The sequence below is a fragment of the Amblyomma maculatum genome, chromosome 4 (assembly GCF_055883805.1).
Source record: "Amblyomma maculatum isolate TAMU_Amacu chromosome 4, ASM5588380v1, whole genome shotgun sequence".
Classification (NCBI taxonomy): domain Eukaryota; kingdom Metazoa; phylum Arthropoda; class Arachnida; order Ixodida; family Ixodidae; genus Amblyomma; species Amblyomma maculatum.
Genome location: NC_139347.1, coordinates 192,150,023 through 192,171,229, shown reverse-complemented (window position 1 = coordinate 192,171,229; position 21,207 = coordinate 192,150,023). Strand labels below are relative to the sequence as shown.

General features: G+C 48.1%; 2 protein-coding genes and 5 non-coding genes across 7 annotated transcripts; all 7 read left to right on the top strand.

Annotated features, from left to right (window-relative positions):
- The first annotated feature begins 5,266 nt into the window (after positions 1–5,266).
- Positions 5,267–5,338, top strand: TRNAR-CCU (transfer RNA arginine (anticodon CCU)). The gene has a single exon. It is a non-coding gene; the product is annotated as a tRNA-Arg (tRNA).
- Positions 5,339–13,710: 8,372 nt separating this feature from the next.
- On the top strand, positions 13,711–13,783 carry TRNAR-CCU (transfer RNA arginine (anticodon CCU)). Its single transcript has one exon. It is a non-coding gene; the product is annotated as a tRNA-Arg (tRNA).
- A 188-nt stretch (positions 13,784–13,971) lies between these two features.
- Positions 13,972–15,162, top strand: LOC146193901 (uncharacterized). The gene has a single exon (XM_084600137.1). The coding sequence runs from the start codon at positions 13,972–13,974 to the stop codon at positions 15,160–15,162; it is 1,191 nt and encodes a 396-aa protein (XP_084456263.1).
- A 3,677-nt stretch (positions 15,163–18,839) lies between these two features.
- TRNAR-CCU (transfer RNA arginine (anticodon CCU)) lies at positions 18,840–18,912 on the top strand. Its single transcript has one exon. It is a non-coding gene; the product is annotated as a tRNA-Arg (tRNA).
- Positions 18,913–19,043: 131 nt separating this feature from the next.
- TRNAR-CCU (transfer RNA arginine (anticodon CCU)) lies at positions 19,044–19,116 on the top strand. Its single transcript has one exon. It is a non-coding gene; the product is annotated as a tRNA-Arg (tRNA).
- Positions 19,117–19,449: 333 nt separating this feature from the next.
- Positions 19,450–19,522, top strand: TRNAR-CCU (transfer RNA arginine (anticodon CCU)). The gene has a single exon. It is a non-coding gene; the product is annotated as a tRNA-Arg (tRNA).
- Positions 19,523–19,679: 157 nt separating this feature from the next.
- Positions 19,680–21,188, top strand: LOC146193897 (uncharacterized). The gene has a single exon (XM_084600136.1). It carries the CDS (start codon positions 19,707–19,709, stop codon positions 20,928–20,930), a length of 1,224 nt encoding a protein of 407 aa, XP_084456262.1. The 5' UTR covers positions 19,680–19,706; the 3' UTR covers positions 20,931–21,188.
- The last annotated feature ends 19 nt before the right edge of the window (positions 21,189–21,207 follow it).

The following is a 21,207-nucleotide window of genomic DNA, read 5'->3' as shown; positions in this document are numbered from 1 at the left end:
CCAAAGAGCGGATTCAGCGGCCCAGCTGGGCCGTGGTATCAGGAGTACGGAAAGGCCTGCCAAGGATTATGAACTGGTTCTGCCGCATCTGCCTACAGGTTCGAGTGTTTTGCATACTGTTCTTTTGCATGGCGACATAAAAGCCAGGCCGTACCGGGTGGAGCACTTTCGAGACTCCCTCGCTCGTTTTTCACTTTTGCCGGAAGTGGTTGCCCTCGCGGCATATCAAATGAATCACGTATGGGCGGTAACTTTTAAAGTTGAAGAGGAGAAAGCGAAGATTTTGCAAGCCGAAGCTTTTGAAGTCAAGGAGCACCGATGCGTGGTTATTGACCCCTGTAACCAAGGCATCAGGCTAAAACTTTTCTGGCTGCTTCACGGCGTGCACGACGATGATGTGCGAGCGGCGTTGGCGGCTTTTGGAAAAGTGACCGAAATATAAAGAGAAAAGTGGAAAGTGCAAGGGTGTGTCGACAAGGCTTCAACGACGCGAACGGTCATGCTGAAGCTCAAAGTGGGCGTTACCATTGAGGACCTGCCGCATCAGCTTCGGGTCGCCGAGGACGTCGCACTCGTCCACGTCCCAGGCAGAGCCCCGCTTTGCCTCCGGTGCCGCGGGAAAGGTCATATACGGCGTGAGTGTCGTGTGCCGCGCTGCGGGCTGTGTCGTCGCTACGGCCATGACGAGTCCCAGTGTTTGCGCACGTATGCCAACGTTGCAGGCCCCGTGCCGAGTGAAGTGGCAGGCGAGCACTTGATGGACGCAGTGGACGCCGAGGAAGCGAGCAGTGGAATCACTGAGGAGGCAGAACAGAACGAACAGTCCTCTGAGAAGACCCCTGCCCCTAAAGAACAATGTGAATCAGATTTGATAGTTCCGTTGTCGAATGTCGCTGGGACCGAGACACCCACGAAAGAAAACGGCAATGCCAGTGGTGCAAGCCCAGCTTCGTCTACGCAACACAGTGAGGAACAGGGAAACACTGAAGCTGAGATGCCAGCTGCTTCTACCTTGCCTGTGAAGCGTGTGCACGAAGACAGTGTCAACGACGGATCAACGCAAGGAGGAGCGGAAAACGGACAGCCTCCACTGAAGGCGGCCCCCCTTCGCCGGTCGACCTTCAAGCCAAGGCCAAACGTGCCTGCAGACCGGAGAACTGTGTCACCTGTGCCTCCGCTATAGCGGCGGTGCCCTTTTCGGTCGAGACGTCGCAAGCCCGGTCCATGATCGGGAGCAGCGCTTGGAACGATGGACAGACTCGCCAAAACGGAAGAATGGTCAACCCATGCAATAGTTGAACCGCAATGCTGTCTTTCTGCAGAAGAGATGTGAGTGAAATGTTTCGCGATTTATAATTTCTTGAGATGGCGACCAATTTATCCACTAGCTTGCGCGTAGCCACGCTAAATGTGAGAGGGCTGTCAACGCGTCGGAGACAACAGCAGCTGAACCGCCTTCTGCTGGAAAATGAAATTGATGTGCTAGCAGTTCAAGAGAGCAAAATGGAAAGCGAACAACAAACAGATACAATGGCTGAAATATATCGTTCTAGATATAGTGTTTGCGTTTGTCATGCGGTTGGAAGATCGGGGGGATGTGTCATTTTCATTCGAAATTGCATAGAGTGCGTGCAGTCTGTGTTCTCGTGTGAGAGTGGTCGGCTTTTGATATGTGATTTCAGTTTTTCTGGATTGGACTGGAGAGTGATCTGTGTTTATGCGCCTACTAGAACGTCTGAGCGCGAAGAGTTCTTTCACTATATGAAATCCTTCCTAATACATGAGGCGTGTTCTCCTGCTTGGAGACTTCAACTGTGTCTGTAGACCGTAAGATAGAACAACAGACCGTGTTCTTCGTGATAAGAGTGCAGAGTTACTTATTGACATTGTTAATGAGGCAGAGCTTGAAGATGCTGGCTGTATACTGACGCATGAAGGCCAAGCAATGTTCACGCACTTTCAAGGTAGCTGTCATGCAAGGTTGGACCGAATATATGTTCCTATTGATTGTGTGCCCTTGTGCTCGGAATATCAAACACTTCCCATGAGCTTTAGTGACCACTCCCTCGTAGTGATTACTCTAAGCAAGAAAAGTAAGGCAACAAAGTTCAATTGGGAGCTATGGAAATTTAATGAAAAGCTGCTGCTGGATGAAGAGTTTACCAATAAAGGGAAAGAATATATTACGCATATGTTGCAAAATGACTCTAACTTTATACAAGCATGGGAGCAGTTTAAGGGCGATATAAAGATTGCTGCTATTGACCGAGCATGCACTCTCCAAAGTAAAGAAAGAGAACAAGAAAAAGAACTTCGAAGCACACTTGAATACATGCTTAGCATGGAGAGCGTTAAGCCTGGCTTGTTCGCCCGAGATATAAAAAAGATAAAAACCAAACTTGAGGTGATAGACGAAGAGAAGTATCGCGGTGCGGTGATAAGGGCACGCAGCGAAAAATTGTGGCTCGGAGAGACGCCCAGGAAAAGGGCACTTAGTGATGAAAAACGGTACGCAGTGTCAAAAGAGATAAAAGAAATCTGCTATCAGAACGTAGTTACCTCGGAAAAGAAAACGATTGAACGGGCGTTTGTAGAATTTTACAGGGAATTGTTTAGCCTGAAAACACCGGACATTGAACGCTTCAGAAAAGACTTTCTGTCGCTGATGCCAAGAGTAGAAGACGAAGTGGCGCAGACACTTGAAGCAAGTATTACTTCCGAGGAAATTGAGGCCGTTATCTGGGAATTAAATTCCAATAAGTCACCCGGACCAGATGGTCTTGGTGCTGCCATATACAAGGCCTTTCCAACAGAAATGGCTGTTTTACTGGAAAGAGTTATTAGTGAATGCTACGAAAAGAACGTACCTCCTCCGTCTTTTCGAATGTCACACGTTGTACTAATCCCGAAAACAGATGACCCAGTTAAGCTTCAGTCTGTGGCGTCCTACCGTCCTGTAAGTCTAACGAATGCTGGCTATAAAATTTACATGAAAGTATTAGGGCGACGACTCCAACGTGTAAATACTTCTCTTGTAGGCCCACATCAGACATGCGGTATAAAAGGAAGGACCATTTTTACTAATATACACGCAGCAAGGAGTGTTCTCGAATGTTGTGACGCGATGCATGACCACGTAGCCATGATGCAATTACACCTCCACAAAGCATTTGACAAACTGGTACATGAAATTTTGTTCTCTGTTTTAGAGTATGTCAGTGCTGGTTCCGTGATCACAAATGGCGTGAAAATGGTTTACGAGTGCTGTTCAGCTAGACTGGTCGTGAATAAGCATTTAACCGATCGTATACCTGTCCAGTCGTCAATAAGGCAGGGCTGTCCTTTGTCTCCCCTTTTGTTTGCGCTTTATCTGGAGCCTTTCTGTTTAAGATTGCTTACAAGGCCAAACATACGCGGTTATAGATTTTTTCAAAGTGAAGTTCGGGTTTTGGCATACGCGGACGATATTGCGGTTTTTTGTACTGACCATGAGAGCGTGCAAGAAGTTGTAAAAGAAGCCACTGCTTTTTGCACTGCAAGTGGAAGCGAAATTAGTTGGGCAAAGTGTTTAGGATTTTGGAACGGAAACTGGCAATACGCGCCTGAACTGTTCTCCAGTATGCAATGGACAATAGCGCCAGGCAATTACCTTGGTGTGCCACTACAGCATTACCGTGAAAGCAACGAATGTTGGGCCGGTGAAGTTGAGCAAGTGAAAACCCAAACAAACAAATGGGGAGGACATAACTTTTCTATGTTCGCAAGAGCTACCGTTTGCAATATGTTCCTAGTTGCAAAAATGTTTTACATGCTGCAAGTGTTATCTATGTCAAGAATCTCTGTTCAAAAACTGCATAGGGTATTTGCCACGTTTGTGTGGGCTTCAACATGGGAGCGTACCAGTCGATGCAATCTTTTTATACGATGCATAACGGTGGACTGGTCTTGTCACATTTATACTTAAAGCAGATTGTAACAAGGTTCATTTTTTTGCGCGAACAAAGCGATGTTTTTCTTAGAACGGTAATCCAAGTGCGATTGCGGGATTCACTGCCGGAATATGTAGTTTCGACTATGTCTACAGGGACAATGGCTCTAAGTGCTTTCCTTCGCGAAGTTGTCGCGTCCTTCCAAATAGTGAAGGCGAGATTTTCAAATGAGTATATGTGTACTGTTACGCCAAAAACGGCTGTACAAAGATTTATTGGAAACCTTTTTACCTGTGCCTCTTTATCGCTCTGTATATGCTTTGGATCCAGAGCGGGACGTGTTGAAAAGAGTGAAAAGAATGCCCATCAGATCGTCCGCTAAATCTTTCTTTTTTCAATTGCATACCGGCACTCTTCCGGTGAAGCCATGGCTGGAAAGCAAAGGCCTTTTCGTGCCTTGGTCTGCTGACTGTTTAATTTGCAAAAAGCTGGAAACCATAGAGCATATTTTCCTTGGTTGTCACGATGCGGTTTTTTTGTGGGACGTGCTACAGCGTACTATTAAAAAGGACTTACCAATAACGCCGTTTGGCATACGCTACCTTCCATGCGCCCAGCCAGGAAAAGTGCCCAGTGATTTATTAATGGTCTTGTGTATGCACAGCATATGGAGAACGAGGATGGATGTTCGCCATGAGCATGTTGTCATACACCCAGCCCATCAGTATTTTGTTGAAAGTGTAATGTACACGCGTGATGTTTTCGAAGGGCAATCTGAACCCCCGGAATGGCTGCCAGTCTTGGACAAGCTCATGTCACCTAATCCATTCTATCACAAGAAACCTGTCAGAAAGTGACTTGTGTTTTTAATTCCATGCGATATTTCATCGATCTTTGTAGTTGCCAAGTCGGTAATTAAAAAAAAAAAAAGCCCTCGTGGCCTGATGGATAAGGAATCGGTCTCCTAAACCGGGAATTCCGGGTTCGAATCCCGCCGAGGATAGCAAATGTTTTTCTCGCTTTTCTGAATGCTTCCTTATGCCGGCAGATACGCCTGACCTTCACTGCTATTGAGGCCCTTGCGCAACGCTTGAAAAGTCATCCACCGGTTATGCTCAAAAAAAAAACAAAAAGTGCCCTCGTTGCCTAATGGACAAGGCATGGGTCTCCTAAACCGGGGATTGCGGGTTCGAATCCCGCCGAGGGTATCAAATTTTTTTCTCGCCTTTGTGAATGCTTCCTTATGTCGGCAGATACGCCTGACCTTCACTGTTATTGAGGCCCTTGTGCAACGCTTGAAAAGTCATCCACCGGTTATGCTCAAAAAAACAAAAAGTGCCCTCGTGGCCTAGTGATAAGGCATCGGTCTCCTAAACCGGGGATTGCCGGTTCGAATCCCGCCGAGGGTATCAAATTTTTTTCTCACCTTTGTGAATGCTTCCTTATGCCGGCAGATACGCCTGACCTTCACTGCTATTGAGGCCCTTGCGCAACGCTTGAAAAGTAATCCACCGGTTATGCTAAAAAAAAAATAAAAGTGCCCTCGTGGCCTAATGGATAAGGCGCATTCTACTTCCGGCCACCGTAGTGAACGGTCGCAGAATCATAGCGGCCCTTTCCAGCCGCGGAAACAGGCTTGACGACATGGATGATAGCGAGTATCAGATTATTCTGCCAACTTTGCCCACCGAACGCGTTGTTTTTAACACGCTTTTTTTGCACGGCGATGTGCGAGTCAGGCCATACAGGGTCGAGGATTTCCGCGACGCCCTGGTCAAGGCTGGTGCGCTCCTCGACGTTGTGGCGTTGGGGGCGTATCAGATCAACCATGTTTGGGCGGTCACGTTAAGCAGCACAGAAGCAACAAAGAAATTGGCGGCTTTCAAGGAACTCGAAGTTAAGGGACGCCGTTGCCTCATTATCGATCCCGAGGACCAACAGGTGAAGCTGCGACTTCACTGGATGTTGCACGGTGTGGCAGACGACGACATCCGGACGGCTTTTGCTGCGTTTGGGAATGTGACCGAGGTGACCCGGGAAAGGTGGAGAGTTCAAGGCGTCAAGAAGAAGGGGTCCACCACGAGGACTGTGCTCCTGAAATTGAAACCCGGCATTAAGGTCGACGACTTACCTCACCAGCTGTGAGTTGCCGGAGAGCTAGCTCTTGTCGTGGTGCCTGGGCGAGCGATGCAGTGCCTGCGCTGCCGCGGTACCGGTCACGTTCGACGTGAATGTAAGGTACCGCGTTGTCCAAAGTGTAGACGCTACGGACATGACGAGGCTGCCTGTGTGCTTTCGTACGCTTCGGCCGCGGGACATGGAACTGCGGAACGGTCGGCGGAGCTCACCATGGACGTGGTCGAGGCGGAGGAGGCGGCGAAGGGTGCCGGAGAGGTGCTAACGCAGACACGGGAGACTGATTCGTCGGTGGACTCGGCAGGAAGCGGCAATGCTGCGAGGGATGTGGGGAGAGCGGACTCTGCACCTGAGCTCCCTAGCAATGAGGAAGGCACGTCACTTGAGCCGGCAAACGGTATGGAATAGGATAATGGGGAGGAGCACTCGGACACCAGCGGTGTTCGTAAGCCAGGCGTCCCAGCCCCAGCCAAGCGATCCCACGCACAGTCCGAACCCGAAGGTAACCAGGCGTCAGCCCCCAGCGTCGACGAGCCACCGGCAAAAACGGGGCAATCCCGGCGGTCCACGCTACGTCCGAGGCCAAACATATCATCAGAGAGACGGGCAGCGTATAAAGTGCCCCCGCTGCCGGGTCAGCCGCTCGCACCGGACGGGGATGGATCCAACGACGGCGTCTAGCAACGCGCTAGACGGGAAGGGTAAGCACCATGCTTTCGGTCTCTTCACCCTTGATGAAAATGTCGCCCGAAACCACCTTAAGAGTAGCCACGTTAAATGTCAGGGGATTGGCAGGCAAAAAGAAGCAGAGCCACGTGCACCGGCTCTTAACTGACAACGATATTGACGTGCTTGGCGTGCAAGAAACTAAGGTTGACGGGGAGGAAGAGACTGGGAGCATGGTGCGACGTTTCACGGCTAGATTTTACGCCATTGTTAGCCACGCAGTTGGGACATCGGCCGGGTGTGTATTGTTTGTCAAAAAGCTGCCTGGTCTGGTTGTAAAGGGCTACTCCTCATGCTCTTCTGGATGGTGTGTAGTGGCTGATTGTGTATACAGCGGTGTTGAGTGGCGCATTATTTGTGTGTACGCTCCTAACTGTGTGGAGGAAAGAACAGTGTTTTTCGAGAATGTTATGCAGCAGTTAAGTACGGAAAGGCAGGTAGTATTGCTGGGCGATTTTAACTGTGTACTGAATGCTCGAGACAAAACCAGCACACGCGGATTCAGAGACAAAAGCACTGAAATGTTATGCCAGTTAACAAGCGAATGGAATATGGGGGATGTGGCTGATTGCTTGGAAGGACCGCGTGCCGTTCAGTACACGCACTTCCAAGGTTCTAGCCACGCGCGTCTGGACAGGATTTACGCGTCGCTGGATTTGATTCATTCATGCAATGAATACCGAGTGGTGCCTATGACATTCACGGATCACTGTTTGGTGCAATGCTTATTCGGCACCAAAAAACGAAGCAATGCATTTAGCTGGGAGTTATGGAAATTGAACAATAAATTGCTTAAGGATGATGCCTTTAGACGCGTGGTATTGAATGAATTGATTAAAGTGAGGCCAGGGACTTTTCTCGAAATCTGGAAACAGTGGGAGTTGTGCAAGGAACAGATTAAAATTAAAGCCATTGACAGATCAAGTTGCCTGGTGTACGAGAAGAAAATTACAGAAACCCAGCTTAAGGCTTTGCTTGCAAAACTACACGAACAGGAATGTAAGGCACCCGGCAGATGGATAGAGGATATTCGAAAAATAAAAGAACAGATTAACTTGATAGACGAAGACAGATACCAAGGAGCGTTAGTGCGTGCAAGAGCGGAAAAATTGGCCATGGATGAGACGCCGACAAAAAGATCGTTGGGAATAGAAAAAGGAAATGCAAGGCGAAATCACGTGGCAGAGGTAGATTGGGCAGGACGCACAGAAACCGATAACGAAGGAATCGCGAAAGCTTTCCGGGAGTATTATGAAGATCTATTTTCGTCCCGAGAGGTTTATTTGGACCGTTTTAAAGAATCCTTTCTTGACGTGATGCCAAAAATTGACGAGGAACAAAAAGAAAGACTGGAGCGGCCAATAAGCGAAAAAGAAGTGCAGCAGGCAATAGAAAATTTAAACCCAGGGAAATCACCCGGGCCTGATGGCCTGAGTGCGGCTTTTTATAAAGCGTTCAAGGAACAGCTATCTCCTTTGTTGTGTGCCTTATTTAATGAAGCGTATGAAGTGAAGGCACTGCCTGCGTCTTTCGGATCGTCGCACACAGTACTTATTCCGAAAACTGACCAACCAGATAAGCTTAGGCAGTTGTCGTCTTACAGGCCCATTGCTCTGACAAACGTTGATTACAAGATTTATATGAAGGTGCTGGCTGGCAGACTACAAACGGTTATATGCGAACTAGTGGGCCCTCACCAAACGTGCGGTATCAAAGGGTGATCTATCTTTCAGAACATTCACAAAGCGAGAAGTGTGCTCGAATGCTGCGATGCAACTCATGAATGTGTTGCGTTACTGCAGTTGGAGTTGGAGAAAGCTTTTGATTGTGTGGCACATACTATTCTGTTCAGTATATTAGACTATGCTAATGTCGGCTCTGCTATTCGAGAGGGAGTGGCTTTGGCGTACCGTAACTGCACTACGAGATTAATTGTCAATAAGTCACTAGGGGCCCCCATCAACGTACGACGTTCGGTGCGGCAAGGTTGCCCCCTCAGCCCTCTTTTGTTCAGCATTTATATTGAAAGTTTGTGTTTAAGCATCCTACAAAACAATGACATTGATGGTTTTCGACTGCAGGAGTCAGAAGTCAAATTGCTGGCTTACGCAGACGACGTTGCGGTTTTTTGTGTAAATAAGGAGAGTATAAAGAGGACAGTGGATGTGGTAAAACATTTTAGCAAAGTCACAGGGAGTAAAGTTAACTGGGGTAAGTGCCTGGGATTTTGGCACGGAGAATGGCAGCTAACCCCCGACACTTTCGCTAATGTATCGTGGGTTACAACGCCTACAAAGTACTTGGGTGTGCCCTTGAAATTTTACAAGGAAAGCGAGCCATACTGGCTAGAGCAGGTCAAAGAAACCCGTGAAAAAGGAGAGAAAGGGAAAAGCGGTCAATTATCAATATTTGGAAGAGCCGCAGTTTGCAACCTGTTTTTAATTAGTAAGTTATGGTATGTTATGCAAGTGTTGCATTGGTCCCGTGTAAATGTGCAAAAATTGCATCGAGTTTTTGCGGTGTTTGTTTGGGCCTCGAGTTGGGAGAGGTGCAGTCGGACAAATTTGTTCCGGCAGGTGAAGCATTGGGGGCTTAGTCTGGGTCATTTGTTTGTGCGACAGATTGTCAACCGGTTTATGTTTTTTAGGGATGCCAGCGATCCATTCCTGCGCACAGTGTGTCAACAAAGACTTGGTCGAGCGTTGCCTGATTTCGTAGTTTATACACAATGTATGCCGGGTTCTCTTTTTGGATTCTTTAGGGAAATTGTTTTGAGCGTGAAATTCTTAAGCGCACGTTTTTCGGAAGAGTATTTAAGTAATGTTAACAGGAGAACATTATACAAGGATGTTTGTGAAGTGGTGTTCCCGGTGCCCTTGTACCGAGCTTTATTTATACTATGGAGGCACAGGAAGTAATGTATTAAAACGCGTAAAGAAAATGCAAGTTGCTCCGGGAGCTAAAACGTTTTTCTTTATGCTACATACCGGTACTTTGAGCGTAAAATCATTTATGGAGGAGAAGGGTATGTTCCTACCGTGGGGGGCCCAATGTCTCAACTGCAAACAGCCAGAGACAATAGATCACGTGTTTTTGCATTTCTGGGAGGGGGTATATTTGTGGGATGTTCTGCAAAGGACAGTAAAAAAACAGTTCAGTTCAGGCGTTCAGTCGTGTCCGACTCTTCGTGACCCTATGGACCATATCACGCCACGCTTTCCGGTCTCTCACTATCTTCTTAACATCACATAGCTTCATCTGCAATGCCTCGAGAATGCCATCTAACCATCACGTTCGCTGCCTACCCCTTCTCCGGCGACCCTCAACCTTTCCCAAAATCAAATCTTTCACCAGCGACTCCTCTCTTCTCATCAGATGACCAAAGTAGCTGAGCTTTAACTTTAGAATTTGACCCTCCAATGATCAGTCAGGGTTTATGGCTTAAGAGTCTTCGCCAGCACCACAATTCAAACACGTCAATTCTTCGGCGGTCAGACTTTTTCACAGTCCAACTCTCGCATCCATACATCACAACTGGAAAGACCATAGCACGGGTTATACGGATCTTGGCTGGCAGACTAATGTCTCTGCTCTTTACTAGGCGGTCAAGGCTAACCATGGATCTCTTTCCCAGAAGCAGGCGTCTCCTAATTTCATGGCTGCAGTCTCCTTCCGAGGTAATCTTGGCGCCCAAGAACAGAAAATCTGTCACAGCTTCCACTTCTTGTCCATTGATGCTCCAGGACTTGATAGGGCCAGACGCCATGATCTTCGTCTTTTTAATGTTCAGTTTAAGCCCAAACTTCTCACTCTCTTCTTGTACGCGCATCAGAAGTCTCTTGAGTTCCACTTCACTTTCTGCCATTAAAGTGGTATCATCCGCATATCTAAGGTTGTTGATACGTTTTCCAGCAATCTTCACTCCAGCTGAAGACTCGTCCAGACCGGCCTTCCTCATGATGTACTCTGCATATAGGTTAAATAGGCAGGGCGACAGTATGCAGCCTTGCCTCACCCCTTTCTCAATCGGAAACCAGTCAGTAAGACCATGCCCAGTTCTGACTGTGGCCTCTTGCCCTTCATAAAGGTTCCTGAGGAGACAGATGAGGGGAATTGGAACTCCCATCTCTTGGAGAGCTTGCCACAATCTGCTGTGATCTACGCAGTCAAACGCTTTCGCATAATCAATAAAGCAGAAGTAAATGGGTTTCTGGAACTATCTTGCTTTTTCCATGATCCAGCGATGGTTGGCAATTTGGTCTCTAGTTCCTCTGCCCTTGCGAAACCCAGCTTGCACGTCCGGAAGCTCCCGATCCACATACTGCTGCAGCCTACCTTGCAGGATTTTTAACATCACCTTGCTAGCATGAGAAATAAGCGCGATCGTGCGGTAGTTGGAACAATCTTTGGCACTGCCTTTCTTTGGAATGGGGATGTAAACTGACCTCCTCCAATCCTGTGGCCACTGCAGGGTTGTCCAAATCTTTTGACATAATGTATGCAGTGTGTTAACAGCGTCGTGGTTGAGGTTTTGAAGCAACTCAGCTGGAATACCATCAATTCCGCTAGCTTTGTTCTTAGCAAGGCTGGCTAAGGCCCATTCAACTTCACTCTTCAGGATGCCCGGCTCGAGATCAGTAATCACAACCGTCTTATGTTGGGTTTGCACATCCGGGTCCTTCTTGTAAAGTTCTTCTGTGTATTCCTGCCACCTCTTCTTTATCTCTGAGGCTTCAGTGAGGTCCTTGCCTCGTTTGTCCTTTATCACGCCCAGCTTAGCACAGAAGCTTCCTTTGATATCTTTGATTGTCTTATACAGAGCTCTTGTGTTCCTTAATTGGCTGTTGTCCTCAACTGCTTGACACTGTATGTTCAGGAAGGCATTCTTATCTCTCCTTGCTATTTTCTGAAAATCCGCATTGAGAACCTTGTATCTTTCTCTTTCCCCCATACCTTTTGCCATCCTCCTTTTCTCAGCTATTTGCAAAGCCTCTTCAGATAACCAGTTTGCTTTTTTCCATTTCTTTTGCTTTGGAACTACCTTAGTAGCAACTTCTTGTATTATATCACGAACATCAGTCCACATCTCTTCGGGCTCTTTGTCTTCTAGATCTAATTCTTGAAATCGATTCCTCACTTCCACAGCATATTCTAATGGAATCTGATCCAGATCATACCTGAAAGGCCTTCTAGTTTTCTGCGTTTTCCTCAATCGAAGCTTAATTTTGGCAACAAGAAGCTGATGATCGGTGCCACAATCGGCCCCAGGCCTTGTTTTTACTGCTTGTATAGCGCTTCTCCATCTCTGCCGGCAAATAATATAATCGATCTGATTCCTGTACACACCGTCCGGTGAAATCCATGTGTACAGGCGCCTCTTGTGCTGTTGAAAATGAGTATTTGCTATGGTCAGGTTGTTTTCTTGACAGAACTCTACTAGCCTCTGCCCAGCTTCATTTGGCTCACCAAGACCGAACTTGCCTGTAATTCCGGATATTTCTTCACTCCCGACCTTAGCATTCCAGTCTCCTATGAGAAAAACGACGTCTGATGATGGGGTGCGGTCTAAAAGGCATTGTAGGTCCGCATAAAATCTCTCAACGTCAGCTTCTTCAGCAGCAGTGGTCGGTGCATAGACTTGGATAACTGTTATGTTGAAAGGGTGACCTTGGATCCGAAGTGAAATCATTCGGTCGTTTTTGGGGTTGTACCCTAGCACTGCTTTGCCCATTCTTCTGTTTACTATGAGAGCGACCCCATTCCTTCTCTTGGATTCATGCCCACATTAAAAGACATAATGGTTGTCGGAGTTAAATTCTCCCATTCCGGTCCACTTGAGCTCGCTGATACCCAAGATATCAATGTTCAATCTGTCCATTTCTCGCTTGACGATATCCAGTTTACCTTGCGTCATAGATCTTACATTCCATGTTGCTATGTGATATATCTCCTTGCAACATCGGACTTTGCGGTCGCTTCCCGACACATCCACAACTGAGCGTCCTTTTGGCTTTAGCCCAGCCGCTTCATTCGTCCTGGAGCTACTAGGAATCGCCCTTTGTTCATCCCCAGTAACATGTGAGACGCCTTCCAACCTGGGGGGCTCATCTTCCGGCGCCATATCGATAATGGTATTGTGACTGGCCATAGGGTTTTCTTGGCAGGAAATACTGGAGTGGGTTGCCATTATCTTCTCCAGTGAATCACATTTTGTCAGAACTCTCTGCCGTGACCTGTCTATCTTGGGTGGCCCTACACAGCAGAGCTCACGACTTCATCGAGTTTCGCAAGCCCCTCCGCCACGACAAGGCAGTCATCCATAAAAAAACAGTTGCCACTTGATTCCCATGGCATTAGGTATTTGCCATTGGATAACCACGATGATATGCCGTTGGACCAGGTTATGTTAATGTGCCTCCACAGTATATGGCGCGCACGAATGGCTGGTTATCACTGTGATCCAGATGCACGGCCAGCCCGCGTGTATTTCCGTGAAAGTGTGCAGCGATGGCTCGACGTGCTTAAATTGCAACCATGTGCTCCTGAGTGGCTGTCAAAGCTGGAACCTTTGACGGTGCTCAAGGAATTTTAACATGACAATGCCTGCCCATCAGTGGGTGTGAGGCAACGCTAACTACCTTTGTGTACATATATTATTCCTTCGTTCCTGTTGTTTTGAGTTCCAGTGCGGTGTATTTGTGTCAATGCCAGGCAATAAAAAAAGACTAATGGATAAGGCATCGGTCTCCTAAACCGGGGATTGCGGGTTCGAATCCCGCCGAGGGTATCAAATTTTTTTCTCGCCTTTGTGAATGCTTCCTTATGCCGGCAGATACGCCTGATCTTCACTGCTATTGAGGCCCTTGCGCAACGCTTGAAAAGTCATCCACCGGTTATGCTCAAAAAAAAAACAAAAAGTGCCCTCGTGGCCTAATGGATAAGGCATCGGTCTCCTAAACCGGGGATTGCGGGTTCGAATCCCGCCGAGGGTATCAAATTTTTTTCTCGCCTTTGTGAATGCTTCCTTAAGCCGGCAGATACGCCTGACCTTCACTGCTATTGAGGCCCTTGCGCAACACTTGAAAAGTCATCCACCGGTTATGCTCAAAAAAAACAAAAAGTGCCCTCGTGGCCTAATGGATTCCACTTCCGGCCACCGTGCGTGACGGACGTGATTATCATGGGCTCCCAAGGAGCGGATTCAGCGGCCCAGCTGGGCCGTGGTATCAGGAACACGGAAAGGCCTGCCAAGGAATATGAACTGGTTCTACCGCATCTGCCTACAGGTTCGAGTGTTTTGCATACTGTTTTTTTGCACGGCGACGTAAAAGCCAGGCCGTACCGGGTGGAGCACTTTCGAGACTCCCTCGCTCGTTTTTCACTGCTGCCGGAAGTGGTTGCCCTCGGCGCATATCAAATGAATCACGTATGGGCGGTAACGTTTAAAGGTGAAGAGGCAAAAGCGAAGATTTTGCAAGCTCAAGCTTTTGAAGTTAAGGAACACCGATGCGTGGTTATTGACCCCTGTAACCAAGGGATCAGGTTGAAACTTTTCTGGCTGCTTCACGGCGTGCACGACGATGATGTGCGAGCAGCGTTGGCGGCTTATGGAAAAGTAACGGAAATATCAAGAGACAAGTGGAAAGTGCAAGGGTGTGTCGACAAGGCTTCAACGACTCGAACGGTCACGCTGAAGCTAAAAGTGGGCGTTACCATCGAGGACCTGCCGCATCAGCTTCGGGTCGCCGAGGACGTCGCACTCGTCCACGTCCCAGGCAGAGCCCCGCTTTGCCTCCGGTGCCGCGGGAAAGGACATATACGTCGTGAGTGTCGTGTGCCGCGCTGCGGGCTGTGTCGTCGCTACGGCCATGACGAGTCCCAGTGTGTGCGCACGTATGCCAACGTTGCAGGCCCCGTGCCGAGTGAAGTGGCAGGCGAGCACTTGATGGACGCAGTGGACGCCGAGGAAACTAGCAGTGGAACCAATGAGGCTGCAGAGATGAAAGAAGAATCCTCTGAGAAGACCCCTGCCCTTAAAGAACCCTGTGAGTCAGATGTGATTGTTCCGTTGCCGAATGTTGCTGGGTCCGAGACACCCACGAAAGAAGACGGCAATGCCAGTGCTGCAAGCCCAGCTTCGGCTACGCAACACAGTGAGGAACAGGGGGACACTGAAGCTGAGATGCCAGCTGCTTCTACCTTGCCTGTGAAGCGGGTGCACGAAGACAGTGTCAACGAGGAATCAACCCAAGGAGGAGCGGAAAGCGGACAGCCTCCACTGAAGGCGGCCCCCCTTCGCCGGGCGTCCTTCAAGCCAAGGCCAAACGTGCCCCCAGACCGGAGAACTGTGTCACCTGTGCCTCCGCCATAGCGGGGGTACCCTTTCCGGTCGAGACGTTACAAGCCCGGTCCATGATCGGGAGCAGCGCTTGGAACGACGGACGGACTCGCCAAAAAGGAAGAATGGTCATCCCGTGCAACAAATCAACCGCAATGATGTCTTTCTGCAAAAGCGATGTGAGTGATATATGTTTCGCGATTTATAATTTCTTGAGATGGCGACCAATTTAACCACTAGCTTGCGCGTAGCCACACTAAATGTGAGGGGGCTGTCAACGCGTCGGAGACAACTGCAGCTGAACCGAATTCTGCTGGAAAATGAAATTGATGTACTAGCAGTTCAAGAGAGCAAAATGGAAAGCGAACAACAAACAGAGAAAATGGCTGAAATATATCGTTCTAGATATAGTGTTTTAGTTTGTCATGCGGTTGGAAGATCGGGGGGATGTGTCATTTTTATTCGAAATTGCATAGAGTGTGTGCAGTCTGTGTTCTCGTGTGAGAGTGGTCGGCTTTTGATATGTGATTTCAGTTTTTCTGGATTGGACTGGAGAGTGATCTGCGTTTATGCGCCGAGTAGAACGTTAGAGCGGGAAGAGTTTTTTCACTATATGAAATCCTTCCTAATACATGAGAGGCGTGTTCTTCTTCTTGGAGACTTCAACTGTGTCTGTAGACCGGAAGATAGAACAACAGACCGTGTCCTTCGTGACAAGAGTGCAGAGTTACTTATTGACATTGTTATTGAGGCAGAGCTTGAAGATGCTGGCTGTATAATGACGCATGAAGGCCAAGCAAAGTTCACGCACTTTCAAGGTAGCTGTCATGCAAGGTTGGACCGAATATATGTTCCCATTGATTGTGTGCTTTGTGCTCGGAATATGAAACACTTCCCATGAGCTTTAGTGACCACTCCCTCGTAATGATTACTCTAGGCATGAAAAGTAAGGCAACAAAGTTCAATTGGGAGCTATGGAAATTTAATGAAAAACTGCTGCTGGATGAGGAGTTTACCACTAAAGTTAAAGAATATATTAAGCATATGTTACAAAATGACTAATTTTATACAAGCATGGGAGCAGTTTAAGTGCGAGATTAAGATAGCTGCTATTGACCGATCATGCACTCTCCGACGTAAAGAAAGAGAATAAGAAAAAGAACTTCGTAGCACACTTGAATACATGCTTAGCATGGAGAGCGTTAAGCCTGGCTTGTTCGCCCAAGATATTAAAAGGATAAAAACCAAACTTGAGGTGATCGACGAAGAGAAGTATCGCGGTGCGGTGATAAGGGCACGCAGCGAAAAATTGTGGCTCGGAGAGACGCCCAGGAAAAGGGCACTTAGTGATGAAAAACGGTACGCAGTGTCAAAAGAGATAAAAGAAATCTGCTATCAGAACGTAGTTACCTCGGAAAAGAAAACGATTGAACGGGCGTTTGTAGAATTTTACAGGGAATTGTTTAGCCTGAAAACACCGGACATTGAACGCTTCAGAAAAGACTTTCTGTCGCTGATGCCAAGAGTAGAAGACGAAGTGGCGCAGACACTTGAAGCAAGTATTACTTCCGAGAAAATTGAGGCCGTTATCTGGGAATTAAATTCCAATAAGTCACCCGGACCAGATGGTCTTGGTGCTGCCATATACAAGGCCTTTCCAACAGAAATGGCTGTTTTACTGGAAAGAGTTATTAGTGAATGCTACGAAAAGAAGGTACCTCCTCCGTCTTTTCGAATGTCACACATTGTACTAATCCCGAAAACAGATGACCATGTTAAGCTTCAGTCTGTAGCGTCTTACCGTCCTATAAGTCTAACGAATGTTGACTATAAAATTTACATGAAAGTATTAGGGCGACGACTCCAACGTGTAATTACTTCTCTTGTAGGCCCACATCAGACATGCGGTATAAAAGGAAGGACCATTTTTACTAACATACACGCAGCAAGGAGTGTACTCGAATGTTGTGACGCGATGCATGACCACGTAGCCATGATGCAATTAGACCTCCACAAAGCATTTGATAAAGTGGTACATGAAATTTTGTTCTCTGTTTTAGAGTATGTCAATGCTGGTTCCGTGATTACAAAGGGCGTGAAAATGGTTTACGAGTGCTGTTCAGCGAGACTGGTCGTGAATAAGCAGTTAACTGATCGTATACCTGTTCAGTCGTCAGTAAGGCAGGGCTGTCCTCTGTCTCCCCTTTTGTTTGCGCTTTATCTGGAGCCTTTCTGTCTAAGATTGCTTACAAGGCCAAACATACGCGGTTATAGATTTTTTCAAAGTGAAGTTCGGGTTTTGGCATACGCGGACGATATTGCGGTTTTTTGTACTGACCATGAGAGCGTGCAAGAAGTTGTAAAAGAAGCCACTGCTTTTTGCACTGCAAGTGGAAGTGAAATTAGTTGGGCAAAGTGTTTAGGATTTTGGCACGGAAACTGGCAATACGCGCCTGCATTATTCTCCAGTATGCAATGGACAACAACGCCAGGCAATTACCTTGGTGTGCCACTAAAGCATTACCGTGAAAGCAAGGAATGTTGGGCCGGTGAAGCTGAGCAAGTGAAAACCGAAACAAACAAATGGGGAGGACATAACTTTTCTATGTTCGCAAGAGCTACCGTTTGCAATATGTTCCTAGTTGCAAAAATTTTTTACATGCTGCAAGTGTTATCTATGTCAAGAATCTCTGTTCAAAAACTGCTTAGGGTATTTGCCACATTTGTGTGGGCTTCAACATGGGAGCGTACCAGTCGATGCAATCTTTTTCATACGGTGCATAACGGTGGACTGGGCTTGTCACATTTATACTTAAAGCAGATTGTAACAAGGTTCATTTTTTTGCGCGAACAAAGCGATGTTTTTCTTAGAACGCTAATCCAGGTGCGATTGCGGGATTCACTGCCGGAATATGTAGTTTCCACTATGTCTACAGGGCCAATGGCTCTAAGTGCTTTTCTTCGCGAAGTTGTCGCGTCCTTCCAAATAGTGAAGGCGAGATTTTCAAATGAGTATATGTGTACTGTTACGCGAAAACGGCTGTACAAAGATTTATTGGAAACCTTTTTACCTGTGCCTCTTTATCGCTCTGTATATGCTTTGGATCCAGAGCGGGACGTGTTGAAAAGAGTGAAAAGAATGCCCATCAGATCGTCCGCTAAATCTTTCTTTTTTCAATTGCATACCGGCACTCTTCCGGTGAAGCCATGGCTGGAAAGCAAAGGCCTTTTCGTGCCTTGGTCTGCTGACTGTTTAATTTGCAAAAAGCTGGAAACCATAGAGCATATTTTCCTTGGTTGTCACGATGCGGTTTTTTTGTGGGACGTGCTACAGCGTACTATTAAAAAGGACTTACCAATAACGCCGTTTGGCATACGCTACCTTCCATACGCCCAGCCAGGAGAAGTGCCCAGGGATTTATTAATGGTCTTGTGTATGCACAGCATATGGAGAACGCGGATGGATGTTCGCCATGAGCATGTTGTCGTACACCCAGCCCATCAATACTTTGTTGAAAGTGTAATGTACACGCGTGATGTTTTCGGAGGGCAATCTCAACCCCCAGATTGGCTGCCAGTCTTGGACAAGCTCATGTCACCTAATCCATTCTACCACAAGAAACCTGTAAGAAAGTGACTTGTGTTTTTAATACCATGCGACTTTTCATCGTTCTTTGTAGCTGCCAAGTCGGTAATAAAGAAAAAAAAAAGCCCTCGTGGCCTAATGGATAAGGCATCGGTCTCCTAAACCGGGGATTGCGGGTTCGAATCCCGCCGAGGGTATCAAATTTTTTTCTCGCTTTTGTGAATGCTTCCTTATGCCGGCAGATACACCTGACCTTCACTGCTATTGAGGCCCTTGCGCAACGCTTGAAAACTCATCCACCGGTTATGCTCAAAAAAAAACAAAAAGTGCCCTCGTGGCCTAATGGATAAGGCATCGGTCTCCTAAACCGGGGATTGTGGGTTCGAATCCCGCCGAGGGTATCAAATTTTTTTCTCGCTTTTGTGAATGCTTCCTTATGCCGGCAGATACGCCTGACCTTCACTGCTATTGAGGCCCTTGCGCAACGCTTGAAAAGTCATCCACCGGTTATGCTCAAAAAAAAAAACAAGAAGTGTCCTCGTGGCCTAATGGATAAGGCATCGGTCTAACCGGGGATTGCGGGTTCGAATCCCGCCGAGGGTATCAAATTTTTTTCTCGCCTTTGTGAATGCTTCCTTATGCCGGCAGATACGCCTGACCTTCACTGCTATTGCGGCCCTTGCGCAACGCTTGAAAACTCATCCACCGGTTATGCTCAAAAAAAAACAAAAAGTGCCCTCGTGGCCTAATGGATAAGGCATCGGTCTCCTAAACCGGGGATTGCGGGTTCGAATCCCGCTGAGGGTATCAAATTTTTTTCTCGCCTTTGTGAATGCTTCCTTATGCCGGCAGATACGCCTGACCTTCACTGCTATTGAGGCCCTTGCGCAACACTTGAAAAGTCATCCACCGGTTATGCTCAAAAAAAAACAAAAAGTGCCCTCGTGGCCTCATTCTACTTCCGGCCACCACCGTGTACGGACGCGGAATCATGTGCTCCGACGGAGCGGCGATTGCGGCTTTTACCGGCCGCGGAAACAGGATCTCAGATAGCGAAGACAGCGATTATCAGCTTATTCTGCCTCAGCTGCCAACCGGACGCATCGTTCAGAACACCGTGTTTTTGCACGGCGACGTGCGAGCAAGGCCCTACAGGGTTGAAGATTTACGAGATGCGCTCTTGCCTACAGGCTTACTGCCGGATGTGGTGGCCCTGGGAGCCTACCAGGTTAACCACGTTTGGGCAGTCACCCTTAAAGGTTCCGAGGCTACAAAACGGCTGCTTGGTGTGAAGGAGCTAATGGTGAAGAGGCGACGCTGTGTTATCATCGACCCGCAGGAACAGCAGGTGAAGCTGAAGCTTCACTGGCTATTGCATGGAGTGGCGGACGAGGACGTCCGGTCCGCACTCGCGGCCTTTGGGACTGTAATGGATGTCAGACGAGAGCGCTGGCGAGTGCAGGGTGTGAGTGACAAGGGCTCCACAACAAGGTCGGTGCTTTTGAAGCTGAAGAACGGCATGAAAATAGAAGACCTGCCGCACCAGTTACGGGTCGGTGGTGAACTGGCACTAGTTGTCGCACCTGGTCGCCCGATGCAGTGCCTGCGATGCCATGGCTCGGGCCACGTGAGAAGAGAGTGCAAGGTGCCGCGTTGCTCGATCTGCAGGCGATTTGGGCATGAGGACTCGCAGTGCGTCCGTACCTACGCCGCGGCAACGAGAACGGCGGCGAGTGATGACACCGAGCACCTCATGGACGAGGTTGAGGCGGAGGACGCTGCGGAGGGGACTGGTGAGATAGCGACTGCTTCGGGAGCAGAAATGCCTCTCCTTAGCGAAGGAGCCCAGGATAAAAGCACGGACAGGGCAAGTGAAATGGTGGAAAACCCATCATCGGCAGCGTCGGACATCAACGAAGATGGATCCAGTCAAGCGCAGCAGCCAGCAGCAGTGAAGGGTCAGGAGCCCCCAGGCAATGGCAATGTAAGTTCAGTGGGTGCCGGAACTGCAATTAAACGCCCCCACGACGCAGCCGGCGATCTCGACGACATGCCGTATACAAGCAGTGTTGACGAGCCGCCTGTGAAAGCGGTGCAGGGACGGCGGTCGTCCTTCAAGCCGCGACCTAACATCGCAGCGGAACGAAAACCTGTCGACAAGCCACCCCCGCCGAAAAGCGAGACCGGCCAGCCGGGCGGCTCCGGAGGCGTCTAGCGGCTTGCTAGACGTTAAAGGTAAGCACCATGCTCCTGGGCCTACCTCATGATTAGAGCAACAATGGCACCTGAACCGTCTCTAAGTGTAGCCACGTTGAATGTCAGAGGACTAGCGAGCAAAAGAAAACAAAGTCAATTGTATCGGCTGATAACAGATAATGACATTGACGTACTAGCTGTTCAGGAGACAAAAGTCGAGGGAGAAGAGAAGACTGGGAGCATGGTGCTGCGTTTTACCTCAAGGTACTACGCTCTGGTTAGCCACGCTGTTGGGT

Coding starts and splice junctions, on each gene's coding strand:
- LOC146193901 (XM_084600137.1), top strand. CDS start 13,972: ATGGGCTCCCAAGGAGCGGATTCAGCGGCCCAGCTGGGCCGTGGTATC.
- LOC146193897 (XM_084600136.1), top strand. CDS start 19,707: ATGTGCTCCGACGGAGCGGCGATTGCGGCTTTTACCGGCCGCGGAAAC.